Source organism: Hypomesus nipponensis, chromosome 24, assembly GCF_054491055.1.
Source record: "Hypomesus nipponensis isolate SF chromosome 24, ASM5449105v1, whole genome shotgun sequence".
NCBI lineage: Eukaryota > Metazoa > Chordata > Actinopteri > Osmeriformes > Osmeridae > Hypomesus > Hypomesus nipponensis.
The window spans coordinates 4601055-4618627 of record NC_140384.1 but is presented as its reverse complement, the minus strand read 5'-3'; the positions used below and the strand labels follow the sequence as shown (position 1 = coordinate 4618627).

Sequence of the window (17573 nt, the reverse complement as noted above, 5' to 3'; positions counted from 1 at the left end):
TGTGTGTGTGCTTGCTTTCTCATTACAGGGTCACTCTGACCCGGTGGACGGTCCCTTTGACCCGGTGGACGGTCCCTTTGACCCGGTGGACCCCTGCAGAAACCAACCCAGACTATAGACTCCACATTTGCAGGCTGTCTCAGGGGTCCTTAAGTTCCTTGTATTAATCTAAACAGAAAAAAATGACTCCAAAAGGTATAGTCCTACATGACTGTTATTATTTGCTCATCTGCACCTTGTATAGACTGTCTTCTATCCATCTCTTCATGCCTCTAAAGCTTTGGCTCCCCTTTAATAAGGGAGCCTACTCATGAATACTGCCGTTTAATTACAATCTCTGGCTGATACCAAGTGCGGGGAGGAGCCAACACAGGCCACAGTACAACCAACAGACTTTGCATGGAGGCATATATCCTCTGGAGGAATCTGACCAAAGGTGGGCCTTAAAATGTCCACATCTGTTGGGCGTACAGGTGGAATCATTGGACATGTATTGGAAGTCCACAGAGGGATATTGACATTTTGCCAGAGGTATTTAAATACCAGCGTTGGCTAAGCAAACTGTTAAGTGTTTCCATGTCTTTCATAACCAACACTGAAACCTGAACACAGCGGAAACGTGTAGCTTACATGTGAAAGATGTGACAGCAAGATTTATGTGGAAAAATAATTCAGTGATCATTCATCAAACTATTTAATCATAACAGAAATAGGACAACATTCAGTATGAATTGCTCCTCACTTTAAAAGGAATATGTAATTGGCATTACTTGATTTATACAAAATGATCAAATGGTATCCTGCATAGTATTATATACGCTTCATGTCTGTGGTTGAACTGCTCTGCAAAAGCACAGACTTAAAGCAACATTATTCCATTAAGGCAAAAGCTGTGAAGATTAAGGAACAGACTCATTATTCAGTGGTATTTGCACGGGCATTGTAATTTGCATTCTTGCAGATTAGAGAGAATGGGGAAGGAGACTGCAGCAAAGAGACTTCACATATCCCACTCTGAAACGACTCCTGCACCGCAGCTGAAGAGTTGACATGGATTTTTGTTCTAGTTCCTCCAGCTACTCTGAGGTACTCTGCTGAGATCAGTGCACATCTCAAACTGTTGTTTGATTAATAAAAGAAAGAAGTGATGTATAATGCTCACCAGCGTTCCCATTCCAAAACAGCCCTGCCATTAAAAATGAAGTGTGACATTCTCAAATGAGCATGTTTGATTGACTATGCAGAGGTTTTTACTGTAATATTTCTAGCGCCCTTATTCATGGGCTCCTGATTCAGAACCTGAAAGAGAAGGGGGCGCAGGCGAGGTGTCACATGGATTACAAACCAGGGATGGCTGCGAAACTCACAGTACACACTGAAATCCAGACTATTATGTTTCATCTAAAAATAAACCACACCACAGACCAGGCTGAGTTAGAAGAGTAGAACGCGAGTGTACCAGACAGAATACAGGACTCAACACAGTGATACGAAGGAGCCATAAGGCGCATGAAGGGGTGTGCTTTTGAGTGTGTTGAAGAAAACATGTAATACATACATAGAGTACAATTAATAAACATTCCTTTATCTTGTATTTGCCTACATTGAAGTGTATGAAGAATACAGAGTGACTATCGATCTGCTATATTAACCTACAGACGTTGAGTAGAATCCCTTCTCAAAATCCAATTCTCACATTTGTGGTGGAGCTGATCACGTTTGTTCCACCACTAGGCTAATTGCTTCCTTGGCGGACTTCACCGTGATGGTGACAGGAATCTTTGGGACCATGCAGGCTAAGTGGATGTGATGTTATAATGAGGAGACTGAGTGACGTGGCAGATCGACACAGAGTGGAGACCCTCCTGCTGTGCGAGCACGTCTGTACGCCTGTAGGGCCTGAAATCAACCATTAACAGGATGCGGCGATGGATTCTTGCAATGAGAGAACAGGAGAGCCCTTGTACACCCACTTGAGAGAAAAAGAGAGAGAGACAGAGAGAGAGAGAAATAGAGATTCCTCTTAGTATCCTGAAGCAAATTGTAATATATGACATTGATAAGCCTACAGAAGTGATGTCAACTACGGTAGGCATACCATGTAATGTAAAAAAAAGTAGTCGGATTCATGTCATTAAAGTACCTTTGTCATTCAGATGCCCACCTTGTTTACCGGATGTGTCCTTTTTCCGCTGTACACAAACAAATTAACATGTGCAGATAGTAAATACGAATGAGATGGCGTTGTCATAAAACATCTGCTGGCAAAAGTTAGAAGCAAGGGAAACTATATGTTGACTATTAAGGGTTTGTCATATAAAATTTGCTGCACACGTCTAATACATAAACACACCAAAACATTTTAAAAGACTGTACGACTTGTGTTCATGCGGTTAAGGTGCTTCTGTAGTCTTGCTGAATGAACCCATACGGTTGACAGATGTCACGTGTATAGCACGTCTCGGCTCCAGGGGTCCTTGGGCCCGTGCATGGTGTTCGTTTTGATGCCAGAACAAAACTGAAAGAACACAAGGTGTATTCATATACTGCATATAATAATTACAAAAAATATACGTACAGTAATTATATAAATTAATAAGGGTCAAATATATAATATATAATACAAAATAAATAATAAAATGACACCCATGTTAGATGTGTTTATGAACAGGCATAGGTTGTGACACCTATATTCTCAGAGACTGAGCGTGACCTCTACTGCAGTTGACAACACTCGGCAACCGAGGTTGTATCAGTAGAATTTTTGCGATGTAAAATAGCATCACAGTAGGTACGGTAGGTATTTCATACACGAATTCCTTACCCTTGAAAACAACCGACGTCGAACAGGCTTATGTGCTCCACGCCGCTTGATTTCCGACTAGGGGTGCTTAGTGTGACAGTTGTCGGCGTTGAGTCCATTTCAGCACCACTGCATCAACATGGTAAGTATTTATCCAGCTAGCTAGCTTGAAAGCTAACTATATAGCCAGCCAGATAGACATTAGCATTTAGCTTGCTATGTCGCTACCTTAGCTAATCAGCCTGTTCTGCATGCACAGCACACCCACCATTCATTTCATGCATCGGGTGCTACAGAAGGTTTACCGATTAGAAAACAGTTTTAGAAATCGGTACTTACGTGTATGCGTTGTGCTTTACAACATTGCATACATGTCACTGTGCTTGCTACTGCTGGCTACTACTAGCAAGCTAGTTAGCTAGCTTGCGTTGGATAGCCAGCGTAGTTAGCTTACCCTACACTAGCCTAGCTAAGGCACCTGTAAAGTGTCATTTGCACCAATTTGGCTGGCCAGCTAGGGATTTATCATAACATGAATATATCTATCATTTGTTTTCTCTGTACATGATTACTGTACCCGGTACTAGCTGAATAATCTATTTCAGTCTCTGTCTCATCATCTGTCACCACCCTTAAACGTTAGGATCCATTAAGAAAGGTGTGCCATCTCACCTCTACCACCTACTCAAGATGACCTCGGGATGTCCTCAAACCAGTGGTAGAGCAGGCAGCAATGGAGGAACGTTTAATTAGACTACTAATGTAGTCTCTAAAGTACCAGTTACATATTACATCCTATTGTGTATTTGGCTTGCTGATCCACTCCTTCAGTGCGTACGTGAAATGATTTAATTGAGTTATTGTGCCAAGAAGGAGCCTTTATTGCTACCGACTTTGTAACCAATTGATAAACTTGATTAGTAACATGCCACAATGAGGGAGGTGTCCTCAGTAATGATCGGCTCTTACTAATGTTAAGAGATAAATACTTTACATGTTTTACTATCCATTGACAGAATACTAGATAGTCTAAACCAGCAACTTAGGTGTGGGCGAACACACCTGTCTCACACCTGTGGGGTTGTAGCAGCTACTAGAATAGGGGAATGAACCTGACTTTTGATTGACCTTAGTTAGGTTATCACTTACGTGTTTTCCTTTAAGGTTTTTAGCTGAGTTGTCCTCTAGTCTGTTGCCTGGTTGGTTATCTGGTTGGTTATTAGAGTTGGCTTAAAGTAAAAAGAAAAACCAAATGAACACCTGAAGGTCACGAACAAACTTTTAGCAAACAAGCAGCTATTGAGGTGGGCTTCCTTTTATGCTACTGCTCTTAAATTGGTTTAATGGGGACGATGTCGGTTTAGGGGATTGAGCTCTCATAGTTGGTGGTTATCTCTGGTTCCTTGGCCCTCATTTGGTCAGAGTGTGGAGGGGGTCCTGGAGACGGGGGAAGATAAGAGAGACCACGCTGGTTCAATTTCACCAGACATGAGAACTTGGAGTCCCCCATGGAAACTGGTCATGGCCCACTCAGCTGTTTGTGTGTGCCTCTGACCCAGTTACATCCTCCTGACCATGGAGGGGAAAAATCATAAGAGTTTGTTTCTGTCCTTGTCAGATACAGAGTCAATTGCCACATACACGTCACTGCGGTTCTAGAGGACGTCTTGACTTGTGGCATTGCTTACCACACATGAGGGGGTGGAGGGGGGGGATAGCTCAACAAACTGGAAGGATAGCTCAACAAACTGGAAGGATAGCTCAACAAACTGGAAGGATAGCTCAACAAACTGGAAGGATAGCTCAACAGACTGGAAGGATAGCTCGCCAAACTGGAAGGATAGCTCAACAGACTGGAAGGATAGCTCAACAAACTGGAAGGATAGCTCAACAAACTGCCTCCTCCTCGTTCAACCATCCCTCCTGTCTCCCCTCCCTTGGCCATCTTCCAGTTCTCCGGTTAGCACTCTGTTCCCACAACACCGTTCCCACAACACACCGTTTTCTCACCGGCGAGTTCCGAGCAGGAGAACCCAAATCCCCACCCCCCCACCCCCCCACCCTCCCTCTCAGGGGTATTGCTGTTGACACCCACCCAGCCCGAACTGGGAAAGGTGCTCCATCAACACATTCAGCTGGGGAGTATGGTCTGTGTCGAGGGTAAAGGAGGTAAGAAAAAAAACGAGCCACTAAAAAGGCAGTTGCTGTAAAACAGTCACGCTCTCGCTCCCATTGGCTCCCTCCCCCTAACATGTTTATGACTTCACGTCCTCTCCCGGGGTGAGCGTATCCCACGCCGACGGCGGGGCCTTCTCTAAGTCATCTTTATGTCGTGCCGCCCTGACAGCCAGGCTGGTGGTTAGGGACAGAGAGGACGGCTCAGGTGATGTTCGACTGCTCGATGAAGGAGCACTAATGAAACCATGGGAAGGTTACCCCCGCCCCCCCCGTCGAGGCGAGCCTATGAATTAGACAGAGGTGGTTGTTCTTCTTTCAGGACGAGGAACTTTCTTGTCACCGTCCCCTCCCGTCATCGGGAGAATCGTCTCGCTAGGAAAACAATGGAGGGGTTCGTCGTGTATATTTCTTATTTTGTTTATGGCAGGAGGCCCGTGTTGTAGGCAAGCGAGGATGACTCGTTTGACGTTCTCTGCCTCAGTGGCCTGTTTGCTTTGACATCTCAGGAGTACTGGGCGACCTCTGCACCGCAGCACAGTGGTATTAATCTAGTCTTGTAAGAACGGTGGTTGAAGATCACCAGTAATCAGATGTGTTGGCAGATTAGCAAGAAAAAGGAATATTGTTATTTTGTGTCGGCTTTACATGAATGTGTGTTGGGCTAAGGTAGTACATTTACAGTTAGTCATTTAGCAGACACTCTTATCCAGACTTACAGTAAGTACAGGGACATTCCCCCCTGAGGCAAGCAGGGTGCAGTGCCTTGCCCAAGGACACAACGTCATTTGGCACAGCCGGGAATCAACCGAGCAACCTTCTGATTACTAGCCCGATTCCTTAACCGCTCAGCCACCTGACTCCCTAGTAGTAGTAGTAGTGGCTAACGTTTCCATTGAAAGCCTTCTGTATCTTGGAAACAAAAAAAGTTTTTTTTCTTCTCAAACTGTATCAATTTGGTTGAAGGTCAACTAATCCAGTTCCTTAATCCCGTTTTCTATTTAATCTAATCCAAAGGTAAACACAAGCGCTTTCCTTTATTTGGCATGAGGTGAGTCCCGTTCAACTGGGAGAGCTGGCATACCCGTGGCCTCAGTCTAACAGAAGGCCGTCTGATCAGGACTTGATCAAAACACAATTTGTTAGCCGAGCTAACCGTCGGCACGGTAACAGACAACCACCTCTGTTCTGTCACTTGATTTCACCAAGTCGTCATCGAGACATTTCCCAGACAGTGCAATGCCCGGACTGAGCGCGTGCGAACGTGTACGGGCCAATCTCGTCTGCTGTCACAGTCCTGTGCCACGTCCGAGCAATTCCTATTTGAATATGATGGGATGGAAATGTTTTCTCTCTCCCTCAGGGCGTGATTGGTGTGCAGCTGGTGGTTACCATGGTAATGGCCAGCGTAATTCAGAAGATCATACCTCATTATTCCTTTGCGAGATGGCTACTCTGCAGCGGAAGGTAATGTCAAACTACGTACATGCACCACTGACAGTTATAACTGCAGCCAGGAACACAACGCCTGCACTGTTGTTTGCCCCCAAAGCAGGTTCATTTCAAGTCAATCCTTGGTTTTTGGACTCAGTCCTAGTGGTTGCACTCCTTGTAAACAGTCTCCTTTTTCCATTGTGTGTCATAAGTTTTTTTTTTTTTGTGTGTGTGTGTAATTTCTTTTTAATTCAATGTAATTTTTTGGACCATCATTAAGTCTTATGAAGAGACCAAAGGGCATCAAATATTGGGGCGACCTGAGAGGATGGCGAATGAAGTGCCCATCTCGTTTCTTCTAATTAGAGCCATATGTGTTTTTGAGTAAACAGCTTCTTAGAACACACTTAATAATTCATCAGTGCTGTTTTTTTTTTTTTTTTTTCTCCTTCATCAGGCTGTTTCTGAAGCGTTTTTTCAAGAAGAGGAAAAAAACTTTGGCCCAGGCAGGAGGCCTGGAGTGTCGCTCCGGAGAGTTCCGCAAATTAAGTTCCAGTAATAAATAAATAAACATGAAAAACAAGCTGCACTCCCCTCTCTCGCGTTCCCTCTCTCCCTCCTCTCTATCTCCGTCTCTTCCCCCTCTCTCAAACCCTCCCTCGGTCTCCTGCGCTCTCTCTCTCTCTCTCTCTCTCTCTCTCTCTCTCTCTCTCTCTCTCTCTCTCTCTCTCTCTCTCTCTCTCTCTCTCTCTCTCTCTCTCTCTCTCTCTCTCTCTCTCTCTCTCTCTCTCTCTCTCTCTCTCTCTCTCTCTCTCTCTCTCTCTCTCTCTCTCTCTCTCTCTCTCTCTCTCTCTCTCTCTCTCTCTCTCTCTCTCTCTCTCTCTCTCTCTCTCTCTCTCTCTCTCTCTCTCTCTCTCTCTCTCTCTCTCTCTCTCTCTCTCTCTCTCTCTCTCTCTCTCTCTCTCTCTCTCTCTCTCTCTCTCTCTCTCTCTCTCTCTCTCTCTCTCTCTCTCTACTCTCCACTCTCAGCAGCCTCTTAGGGCTGTTGACAAGTGGGTTGCTAAACAAAGTTTAAGTGGTTGCCTGAAATGTTGTCTTGTCTTCAAACGGCCACTCTTGAATTAGCTCTTGTTTTATGGTCGTCAAGGAGCTTAGTAACTACTCTCTTTGTAAACCCTGTGACAAGTGTTGGTTTATGGAAGCGTTGCCGCAGAGCTGGATATGAAATCACTTTAACACTTTGCCTTTTTCCCCTGAGAAGGGGACTTTATGTTGATTGGTGACGGCATTAACGCTCAATGGCAAATTGGTGTCTTGTAATCTGTCTGTGTTCAAAGGTGTAATTGGGCTGCAGTGCTGACTGTGTTTTGTGGTTGATTTTCTACTGTTGCGTTCACCTGTATTAAATGTGCCGTGCGTTAAGTGGGCATATCCCCATTACTAAGAGCGGACTATTGATGTACACTGAAGCTTTCCCGGGTCACTCGTGGGTCCTCTCCTCCTGACGTCCCTCTCTCTAAATCAGCTCGTTGTTCTTCCTCAGCCTGCGATGGTACCAGCACCCCACGGAGGATGAGCTGCGGAGCCTGGCTGGCAAACAACAAAAAGGGAAAAACAAGAAAGACAGGTGAGGCAGGGACGGGGGTACGGGGGGGCGGGCGGGGATGGCTTTCATCAGGCGGGAGCGAGAGGACGAGAGGCCGGCCTCGTCAGCCGAGAGATGAAGGGGTTCGGGAGGCTCGTCTCGCGGCCGCTTCGAAGCGCGAGCGGACCCCGAGGCTCTTCAGTCGCCCCCGTTTAGTTGTCCCGTTCCCCGCGGCGCCGGCGTTTTTGAGCCGAGGGGGGGGGGCGGGGGGGGGGGGCAGCGTTTTTGACGCCACCTTGCACGGGCCTCCGCCTCAGTCTCGCGTCGGGAAGTTCAAACCATCTCTCGCCGCTTTTCTCAAGTGGCGGTTATGGTCGTGTTTTGTCTGTGGTCCGAACACACACACACACACACACATGCACACACACACACACACACACACACACACACAAGCATCTTTCTCTTTTTTTTGGTCTGAGTCGGACCACAGTGACTCTGCCGTTAATCCTCACAGCTCCAGATGCTCTGCAGATTCCTGCTCAGGAGGGTGGCTCTGTGTTTCCTTGGCCGCTAACACGAGGCAGGCCAGAGCTCAACTCCAGCCATGTTTTTGCTAATCCCCCCCCCCCCCCCCCCCCGCCTGGCCCCCACAAGTCAAAGAAGGGCCCACTGTCTTTTTGGCTGCCCTTGCCATGCGGCCTCTCTCCCCCCATTGTTGTCCCCCAGACTCCCTGAGCAGAGGAGTGCAGTGGAGGCCCCCCCTCCCTCCCCCCTCCAGTCAGGTGCCCCAGAGACAGACATGTTTGGCTCCCAGCGTCCGCTCCACCGGCTTTGTCCTCGAAATCCGACTCCCTCACAGGGCTGAACAAACAGCGGGGCCAGCCGCCGAGGCCGCCAGGTCTCCGGGAACAGCTGGCCCCGGGCCCCTGCTGTGTGCTGTTCGGCCAGTAGGACGCCCCCTACAGGCACGGAGGGGAAACCTCCCCCCCCCCTCCCCTTCCACTGAATCTCCACATCACCCGCCCTCACACGCCCCCCGGAGATACCCATCCTTATGAAGGAGACTCGTGATTACACAGGGCCCACACACACACACGGCGCGGGGGGTAGGATCCTCGCAAAGGGACGCCTGGCGACTTGTTCCTCCTCTGCACAGCCCAGGTGACCTCGTCCGCGGCAGCAGGGTGTCGTCCAGTGGCAGGACGAGGCTTGGGTCACGCGGGGCTTCACTCAGCCAATCGAGTGGACCGATCACATGTGGTTCTGCAGGGGCGTGGCCACTGGGTATAGAAGTAATAATAATAATACTCATCACAGCTGAAGACGATGTTGATTTGGTTCCAGGAAGTACAATGGCCACATCGACAACAAGCCTCTGACTATTCCCAAGGACATTGACCTGCAGCTGGAGACCAAGTGCATCACGGAAGTGGACACGTTAGGTGAGCGCCCCCCCCAAATTCCGCAGCCGCTGAAAGCTGTGCCTTTTCCGAGGGAAGGCGTTTCTCTCCTCCGAACGCCTCTCCTCGTCCCTGACCCTCCTCTTCCTTCTCTTCCTCTTCCTCCTGCCAGCGTTGCACTACTTCCCAGAGTTCCAGTGGCTGGTGGACTTCACGGTGGCGGCCACCCTGGTGTACCTGATCACCGAGCTGTACTACGCCCTGGCCCAGCCTTCGGGGGAGATGAACATCAGCGTGGTGTGGTGCCTGCTGGTCCTCGCCTTCGTCATGTATCCTCTCAGTCTGTCAGCCAATAAGCCAGTCAGCCAGTCAGCCAGCCAGCCAGCCAGCCAGCCAGCCAGCCAGTCAATTCATTTGATGAGACACAACCTTAAGGGGCGATCGAAGCCAGACGTAAACTCTGTCAAAGATCAGGTGACGGCGAGGCTTGTTGAGGGGAAAACCCACCAAGCCCCAAGCAGGATAGTCTCTGCCGAGCGCGTCTGAAGTCCCTTCACGTCCCCCGTCCCTGCCTGTTGGTGGTTCCCGGTCGTGCGGCAGTCAGGGGGGAAGGCATCAGACAGGGCCTGATTGGGCCACAGCTCCATTTCAACGGTGGGGGGGGCGACCAGTCAGCCGTCAGCCAGCCAGTCGGCAGTAAGTGGCCATAAACTGACAGGCAGACTGAGCTCCACTGCCTGCCCGACCCGCACCTATCTGCTAGCCCCCCAGCCCCCCTCCCTAGCTCCCCCTTCTCACCCGCTACTTTCTTCCGCCGAATTGTGTGGCGAAATCACATGCATTATCCCCCCCACTGCTGCCGCCGCCACCGTCCGCGCGGGGATCAATCTTTCCCACGCTCCCTGACGGCCCGGGCTGAGGGGGAGGACGGACGGACGGACGGGCACGCCTTTTCCTGTCTGCGGCCGCCGGGGAGATTGGAGGCCCCATTTTCCCCAGACCGCTGTGGTGATTTCTCTGAGAAAGAAGAGGATGACGGGGGGGGGGGGGGGGGGGGGAGCAGGCGGTATGGCCGAGCCTGAGGGATGAAGAAGATGATGATGATGATGATGATGACGGCGGCCATGATTGGTGGTACGCGCCAGCGTGCCAGATGGCCCACTTGATTTCAGCTTCCCGTCAGCCCCGGTTGAGTGTTGGGATTCCGAGGCCGAAGCCAAACGAGGCATTTATCTCCTCTAACGCCCCTCCTCCCTCCCTCCAACCTCTCCCCCTTCCCCGCCACCCTTACGGGAGGAGACAACTTCCTGCCCCCGGGCCACACCCCCCAAAAAAAACCTATCATAGCCTACAGGCCTGTGCGATAACCCCGTGTGCGGTCGCTGCAGAGTCTGTGTTTCTGCAGATGTCAGTCCGCGGCGGCGGTGGCGGCGGTGCACTTTAGGAGTGCATTAGTAGCACGCTCGCTGACCGGCTGGTACCTGGCCGCGCCGCCTCGCCCTCCCGTAAGCTCTCCAGGCTGTCGCGGTAGCTTTTTAGAAAAGCCGTGCTCCTGTGTCCAGGACATTACCCAGAAGGAGAAGCCCAGTTCCTTGGGTGTATGACCATTTCCAGAAAGTACCTCCCGGGGCGAGAGAAGGGAGAGGGAGAGCGAGGGGACTGGCATGCTGTCACTTGGTCCACGGCAAAAGAAATGGGGCCTTCTGTCGCCGTGGAGACGACTGCCTGTGAGCAAGCTGTGTCTGCCACCCCCCCCCCCCCCCCCGTCTAAAGCTGCGTCCAGGAAAAGCACCAATAACTATTATTAGGCCAGTGGGAACCTGTTAATGGACCCCTTCCACCGCTAAGAGAGAACATAGACAGTAGCGCGTTTGTTTACAATTTCCCGTCTCTTTGTCAGTGACTTCATTGCGAGAGTATGCAGCCAGCCTTTAGGTAGGGCATGGCTTAGAAGGGGGGACATCAGTGGCCATTGAGAAGGCCCTCGTTCCAGGCCCTCGTTCTAGCATCTTCCCAGCGTTCCCCTTAACCCCCCCCCCCACCCCCCAGCAAGACGCTCTTCTCCCTGACGGCACACTACTTCAAACTGGAGGAGGGCGGTGAGCGGTCGCTCTGCATCACGTTTGGCTTCTTCTTCTTCGTCAAGGCCATGGTCATCCTCATCGTCACGGAGAACTACCTGGAGTTCGGCCTGGAGGCCGGTGAGTGTGGCGGGGGGGGGGGGGGGGGCGTTTGGGAGGGGGGGCCGGTGTGAGGTGTGACTGACGGCCGTGGTGTTGTCCCCCCTCTCCCCGGACAGGTTTTGCCAATTTCTCCGACAGCGCGCTGCAGTTCCTGGAGAAGCAGGGCATGGAGTCTCAGTGAGTAGTCGTTCTCACGGCACACGTGGACCCGTCCAGCCGAGATGGTTTAGACCGTGTGACGGCCCAAAAGGTGTGGGGAAGGATTCCGAAAAAAAAACCAAAATCATAATAATGATACGCCTCTCGTTTTCTCCAGGGGTCCCATATCCAAACTCACCTTCAAGCTCATCTTGGCCTTGCTCTGCTCGCTCATCGGTGCCTTCCTCACCTTCCCCGGCCTGCGATTGGCCCAGATGCACCTGGATGCGCTCAACCTGACCACTGCCAAAGTCACACAGTGAGTCCATCCCTTAACCCCCCCCCCCCCCCCCACAGTCTCCCACCCCCAGTCGGCCCGGGGCTGGACCTAAACCCAGCTGGGGCTATGATGCTCCGAGGGGCCCGTGCTCTGGGTCGAATCCCGTCCTCCTGCATCGTGGCTCGTGTGTAAAGCCACCTTTGTCCAGGAGCTGCCACTGTAGCAGCGCTGACGCTCGTTGTCGATCAGCCCTCCTGAGCCCAGCTCCTATTTCTAAACTCCCCAGGTCGGAACAGGCACAATGTGAGTGGGTGGGGGGGTGGTGGTGGGGGGGGGGGGGGGAGACTAGAAGCACACGGCACTCTGATAATCCAATTGGGCATGGTAGACTGTCATTCCCCCCACGGCCCTGAGTCGCTGGCTTAACCACAGGTGAGGCTCGGTGAGGCCGAACTGAGTCGCTGGCCCACAGCCCCAGGCGAGGCCGAACTGAGTCGCTGGCCCACAGCCCCAGGTGAGGCCGAACTGAGTCGCTGGCCCACAGCCCCAGGCGAGGCTCGGTGAGGCCGAACTGAGTCGCTGGCCCACAGCCCCAGGTGAGGCCGAACTGAGTCGCTGGCCCACAGCCCCAGGCGAGGCTCGGTGAGGCCGAACTGAGTCGCTGGCCCACAGCCCCAGGCGAGGCCGGGTGAGGCCGAACTCGGGGACTGACTCGGGCGTTTGCGTCTTGCTCTTCTTCAGGACTTTGCTGCACATCAACTTCCTGTCTCCCCTGATCATGGTGCTGCTGTGGGTCAAGCCCCTAACCAAGGACTACTTCCTCAACCCGACGCTGGGGAAGGACAACGCTCCCCTGTGAGTGGAACACACACGCACGCACATACGCACCCTGATGCGTCATGACTTCAGACTAGGCTGCGTCATGTCGTGGAGCCCCTTCTCTCTCTCTCTCTCTCTCTCCCCCCTTCTCCTCTTGCTCTCTCATTCTTCTCCACCCTTCCTCCTCCTCAGCTCCTCCCAAGTCTGTAGCTCAGGGGGTCTCCCACCCTTTTTCCCGGGAGAGAGCTTGCCCACAAGTTGGGTCAGGTGGGCTAGATTTCACGTCGGCGCCAAAGCCTACAGGCGGGCTAGCTCTCCGGGGGGAAACAAGGGTCTGGAGACGCCCCACTTTGGTTTGACTCGTCTCTCCCCCCCCCCCCCCCCCCGGTCCTGTGCCCTCCGCAGGATGACGGAGACGACCTATGACACCATGCGCCTGTGGGTGGTGCTGCTGCTGTGCGCTTTGCGTCTGGGCGTGATGAGGCACCACCTGCAGGCCTACCTGGGCCTGGCCCAGAAGGGCGTGGAGCAGATGAAGAAGGAGGCGGGCCGCATCAGCACCGTCGACCTGCAGAAGATGGTGAGTGGCGTGGGGAGGGGGGGGGCAATTGCACCCTCCCCCCCTGGGAAGCGAGTCGGGACGGCGGACCAATAGGGTTTTGGGCCGTTGTTGTTTGTTTTGTTTTGTTTTTTTCTAACAGCTGCCGTGTTGCCCTGTGTTGCCAGGTGGCGCGTGTTTTCTACTACCTGTGTGTGATTGCGCTGCAGTATATGGCACCTCTGGTCATGCTGCTGCATACGACTTTGCTGCTAAAAACCTTAGGTGAGGTCTGCTCATTTGCTAGAGAAAACCAGACGAAACATGAACAAGCACGATTTGAGCAGGTCGTCGATACTGACTCCCCCCATCTCTCACAGGCGGGCACTCCTGGGGGGTGTACCCCGAAGAGGACCTCCCCTGCCCTCTGGAGGTGAACCCCGACCTCGACACGGGGGCCGGTCCCACCCCGGCTCCGCCCCCGGGGTTAGCGGGGACGTCCGTGGCCCAGCTGTCGGTAGCCCTGGGGGGCCTGCGGACGGTGTTCAGCCCCCTGCTGTTCCGAGGCCTCCTGTCCTTCCTCACCTGGTGGATCGCCGCCTGTCTCTTCTCCACCTCCCTGTTCGGCCTGTTCTACCACCAGTATCTCATGGCTGCATAGCCCCTCCCCAGGGTCCTAGTGCCCATACCTGTGGGAGAGCCGGGGCAGGGGGATGCTTGATCGAGGCCTTGCCAGACTAAACAGCATGGGGACAGGGTCACCCCACCCCCTCTCCCCATCGCCCTCTGACCGACACAGATGACCATATCAGAGCCGAGATCCCGGTCCAAACCCCGGACCTCCCACACGGATGACTCTGAACACTGATTTGTTTTTGTTATATATTTTTTTCTTTGTTTATTTTTTTTACTACTACCTTTTCAGTTCAGAAGACAGTATTCATCACGCATAACAAAGAGACTTAATATAAATGAGAATATTGATCTAATACACTGTATGTGTCCTTGAAGTCTTAAACGAGTAGCAGAGATGGACTGCGGACCTGGGGGGGGGGGGGGGATAGAGGAGATCCCCCGTCAGCCTGTGGAGATCCTGATTGGACAGATAGATCTTCTTGACCGGCCGTTCTAAGGTCGTAGCTGTCCGTTCGTGATTGTCTGCGAAGGGGACGGCCCCGGGCAAACCGGGTGTACGGCAAGGGGGAGGACCTCTTAACTTGAAGCAGACGCGTTTGAAAGGATCCGTTGTATGGCTACTGAGGACTGACGTAGGTCTTGTGGATGAAACGCGTCCAAGTATCTCGGCCTCGTATCCTCGGCTGAGGGAAACTGGTGAGACACCTGAGACCGGATGACACATCGGCTCTGGTGAAGTGTGTGTGTGTGTGTGTGTTTATGGGCATGTGTGTGTGGGGTCTGTGCGAGTGTCTGTTTCCCTGTGCGCTCACGCGCGTGTTGGCATCGAATCTATAAGGGCATTTGAATCTAAAGGAGAGGATGTCGACTAACTGCTGATTAATCAAGGCCTTTTCCCCAAGCCACCAATGCCCAGTTACAGCTAGTTGTGAATTCTAATATGTAAATATTATTTTCTTATTTTTAGAGTTTTTTGTTGTGGTTTTTTTCAAAAATTGGATCATATTGTGAATTATATTACATATTAAATGTTGATTTTATGAGGTGCCAAGTTTGAAAGGGCGTATTCCCCCCCCCTCCCTCAACGTATGGAGGCTGGCGTTTGGAGCCGTGCTGCCTTTTGAATCCAGCGTTGAATTTCACAGAGGAGAGTCTTGGCACGACAGCGCGCCTCCACGCAAACATGCCCGTCTTGGTGTTCCTCCGGCATCTCGCCGCCTGCACGCGTCGACAGGGTGCAGAAGGGTACACACAGCGCCTGTCGAAAACACGGGGCACTCGAGTCCAGGGTGAGCCCCACGATTGTCTGTCTTATTCGGGAATGTAGGGTCGGTCTCTCTGGACTCCAGTCAGACAGGATGTCCACTTGTCATCAGGTTTGATTTCCGAAACCGGTCGTTTGCATTCTACGATTCCAAGAGGAAGACACCGATGTTGAACAAGGTAATAGGAGCACCATATCAAATCACAGCAGATCGTTTTGTTATCTTGAACCATAAAAAGGTTGTCTTCACTTGTTTCTCTGTGTTTGGAAGGATGGGGAATATGCACAGTTTGAATGTATCAATCCTGCCTAATTTTAGATTGTTGATATGAAGAAAATGTTTGAGTGGACAGATTTCCGACCACTCTTGTGTAACATTGGTCTTTTTTCCCCAAGCAGTCTCCCACAGCTGGTGTTACTAATAGTTCAGCACACGATCCCAGACTCATTGAAAACTTGGTCATTAGTTCTCCTTGTTAAGTATTTATTTAATATTTTGAAGCCTGTAAACTTTTCTAATCATTTATGGTATTAATGCAGTGTGGAATTTTGTAGTTTTTTTCTTTCAAATCAGTCTGGAAATGTGTTCAAGACGAATCAACTGCAATTTTTGGCATTTTCAAATTTTGTTTTTCTATATATGTGATTAGCTGGGGTACCTTACCTAGCTCAATGAGGCATTTGAGTGTTTCATCTGTTGTCTTATTTTCGTTGTTCAGTTCAGTTTGTCTTTGAATAAATTAAAATCCTAACAGCTGTGCTTTGGAATTTGGATTCAATATGCCGGAATCTCTGTCCCTTTTGAGAGAAGTGGGGAGTGATGTCATCGAGATTGGCAGTTGTCATCAGTTGTGGTAATGATGTAAGATGGACATAGAACTGGTCAATACACAGACATTGGTGTGGTAGACTGGGTCGTATCACCATCCTCAACCTGTGAGTTGGCAGTAATGGAAGATTGAATGAACAATATGAAGTTTGACACCGTTTTTTTATTTAAAACCTAGACCATATGGCTAAACATCAGATTATAGTCCTCGGATCTTTTGGTGTTCCGTTCCACTAAATTCATTTTGACATAGAAGCATTACCAAAGACCTGTCATTGTAGATTTGGGGTTTGCAGTATGTCAGTCTCCTCACCTCTAATCTTACCTACAGAAGTACTGCCCTGCCCATGTCTGCTTTTGAGAGCAGGATAACTCTTATCGGCATGCTGTGTGTTGTGAAACAGTTCCCTTGTTTCATTGGCTGTAACTGTAACAAGCAAATAATTGCATATTTTTACCATGAAGAGAATTGACTGATTTTATACCTTGTCTGAGTCTTAAAAGCTGTAGATTAACTTGATTAAAATATCATTCTTTTTTTTTCTTTTTTTTTTCTTCTCTTCATTCCCTCTCCGTCTCCTATTCTTTATCTTTGCCATCGTGATGTATCAAGCTTGTTGAGATAGGAACGGACCCTTTTCAGAGATTCAGGATGGAGTTTTCAGTTAATCACTCAGAATGGAATCACTTGGAATACCACATAGACAGTTCACATTACGTGTTTGGAAAGGAATACAAATATATATTTCCCTCGTATAACTTCCATATTATAATTCCTTTGGGCTTAAAAGGATATGATGATAGAGCTGATCTCCTTAGGTTAGGCTCAAATGAGCCTTTCACCCCTTATTCAACCACTATTGATTACATATGATGGTTAAGGGATTTCCAAGGTCCCAAAATGCAAGCATACAACATGTAATATTTCTCTGTAAGCCCAAGTCTCTGTAAGGCTGAATGTGTGTTGTCTCATACACTTCGGTTTAGCCCCAGTGTCACTGTAAACAGAAAGTATTGTCTTCTTATACAAATTGACATTGATTTAGCCAGCCCCTGGTTTCCACATTGCCATTAAAGAGAGAAAAGACTGTAGGTCTGAATGATGGGTGGGTGGGGGAGGGTTCCTCTTGCCTCTACAGAGGCCTGGGGAATCCATGAGCAGCAAAACACAAGACCGCTAATACAGACTTGAGTGCCATTGTTAACATAAGCGGGGAAAACTGGGCCAGTACATTCATTTACAGGCAGACGGATCAATGAGACGGCTCCCAAAACAAACCTCTGGAGAGGTCCCTTTCTTCCCCCTGAGAGGGCTCCATTCACGGGGTAGTCGTCCCCACACGGGGGGCCGCAGGGCAGGAGGCCCTTTAGGGAGAAGAAGGGCGCCCGGCAGCGGAGGGGAGGGGCCAGTGGAGTGAGAGGGCTGCCTTCACCCACCACGGACAACTGAGAGAATCTTCGAGAGAGGTGTCCCTTTAATCGTGGGCTT

At 50.4% G+C, this 17573-nt stretch overlaps 1 protein-coding gene and 1 long non-coding RNA gene across 3 annotated transcripts; one reads left to right on the top strand and one right to left on the bottom strand.

The window, feature by feature from the left end:
• Positions 1-1564: 1564 nt before the first annotated feature.
• LOC146232800 (uncharacterized) lies at positions 1565-2421 on the bottom strand. 2 transcript variants are annotated; one of them, XR_014742294.1, is made up of 2 exons: positions 2144-2421; positions 1565-1972 (listed from the first exon to the last, which is right to left on the bottom strand). It is a non-coding gene; the product is annotated as an uncharacterized LOC146232800 (long non-coding RNA). The 2 variants fall into 2 exon arrangements; XR_014742295.1 differs by having other exon boundaries at positions 2165-2421.
• Positions 2422-2718: 297 nt separating this feature from the next.
• tmem161b (transmembrane protein 161B) lies at positions 2719-16648 on the top strand. The gene is made up of 12 exons (XM_084690528.1): positions 2719-2945; positions 6342-6445; positions 7956-8039; positions 9342-9439; positions 9570-9726; positions 11447-11598; positions 11697-11757; positions 11897-12037; positions 12740-12853; positions 13223-13397; positions 13544-13640; positions 13736-16648. Exons 1-12 carry the CDS (start codon positions 2943-2945, stop codon positions 14014-14016), a joined length of 1467 nt encoding a protein of 488 aa, XP_084546654.1. The 5' UTR covers positions 2719-2942; the 3' UTR covers positions 14017-16648.
• The last annotated feature ends 925 nt before the right edge of the window (positions 16649-17573 follow it).

What these genes read in the sequence shown, in the direction of transcription:
- tmem161b (XM_084690528.1), top strand. An exon ending in TGGCTACTCTGCAGCGGAAG is followed by an intron (nt 6,446 to 7,955) that starts GTAATGTCAAAC and finishes GTTCTTCCTCAG; the next exon opens with CCTGCGATGGTACCAGCACC. An exon ending in GGGAAGGACAACGCTCCCCT is followed by an intron (nt 12,854 to 13,222) that starts GTGAGTGGAACA and finishes TGCCCTCCGCAG; the next exon opens with GATGACGGAGACGACCTATG.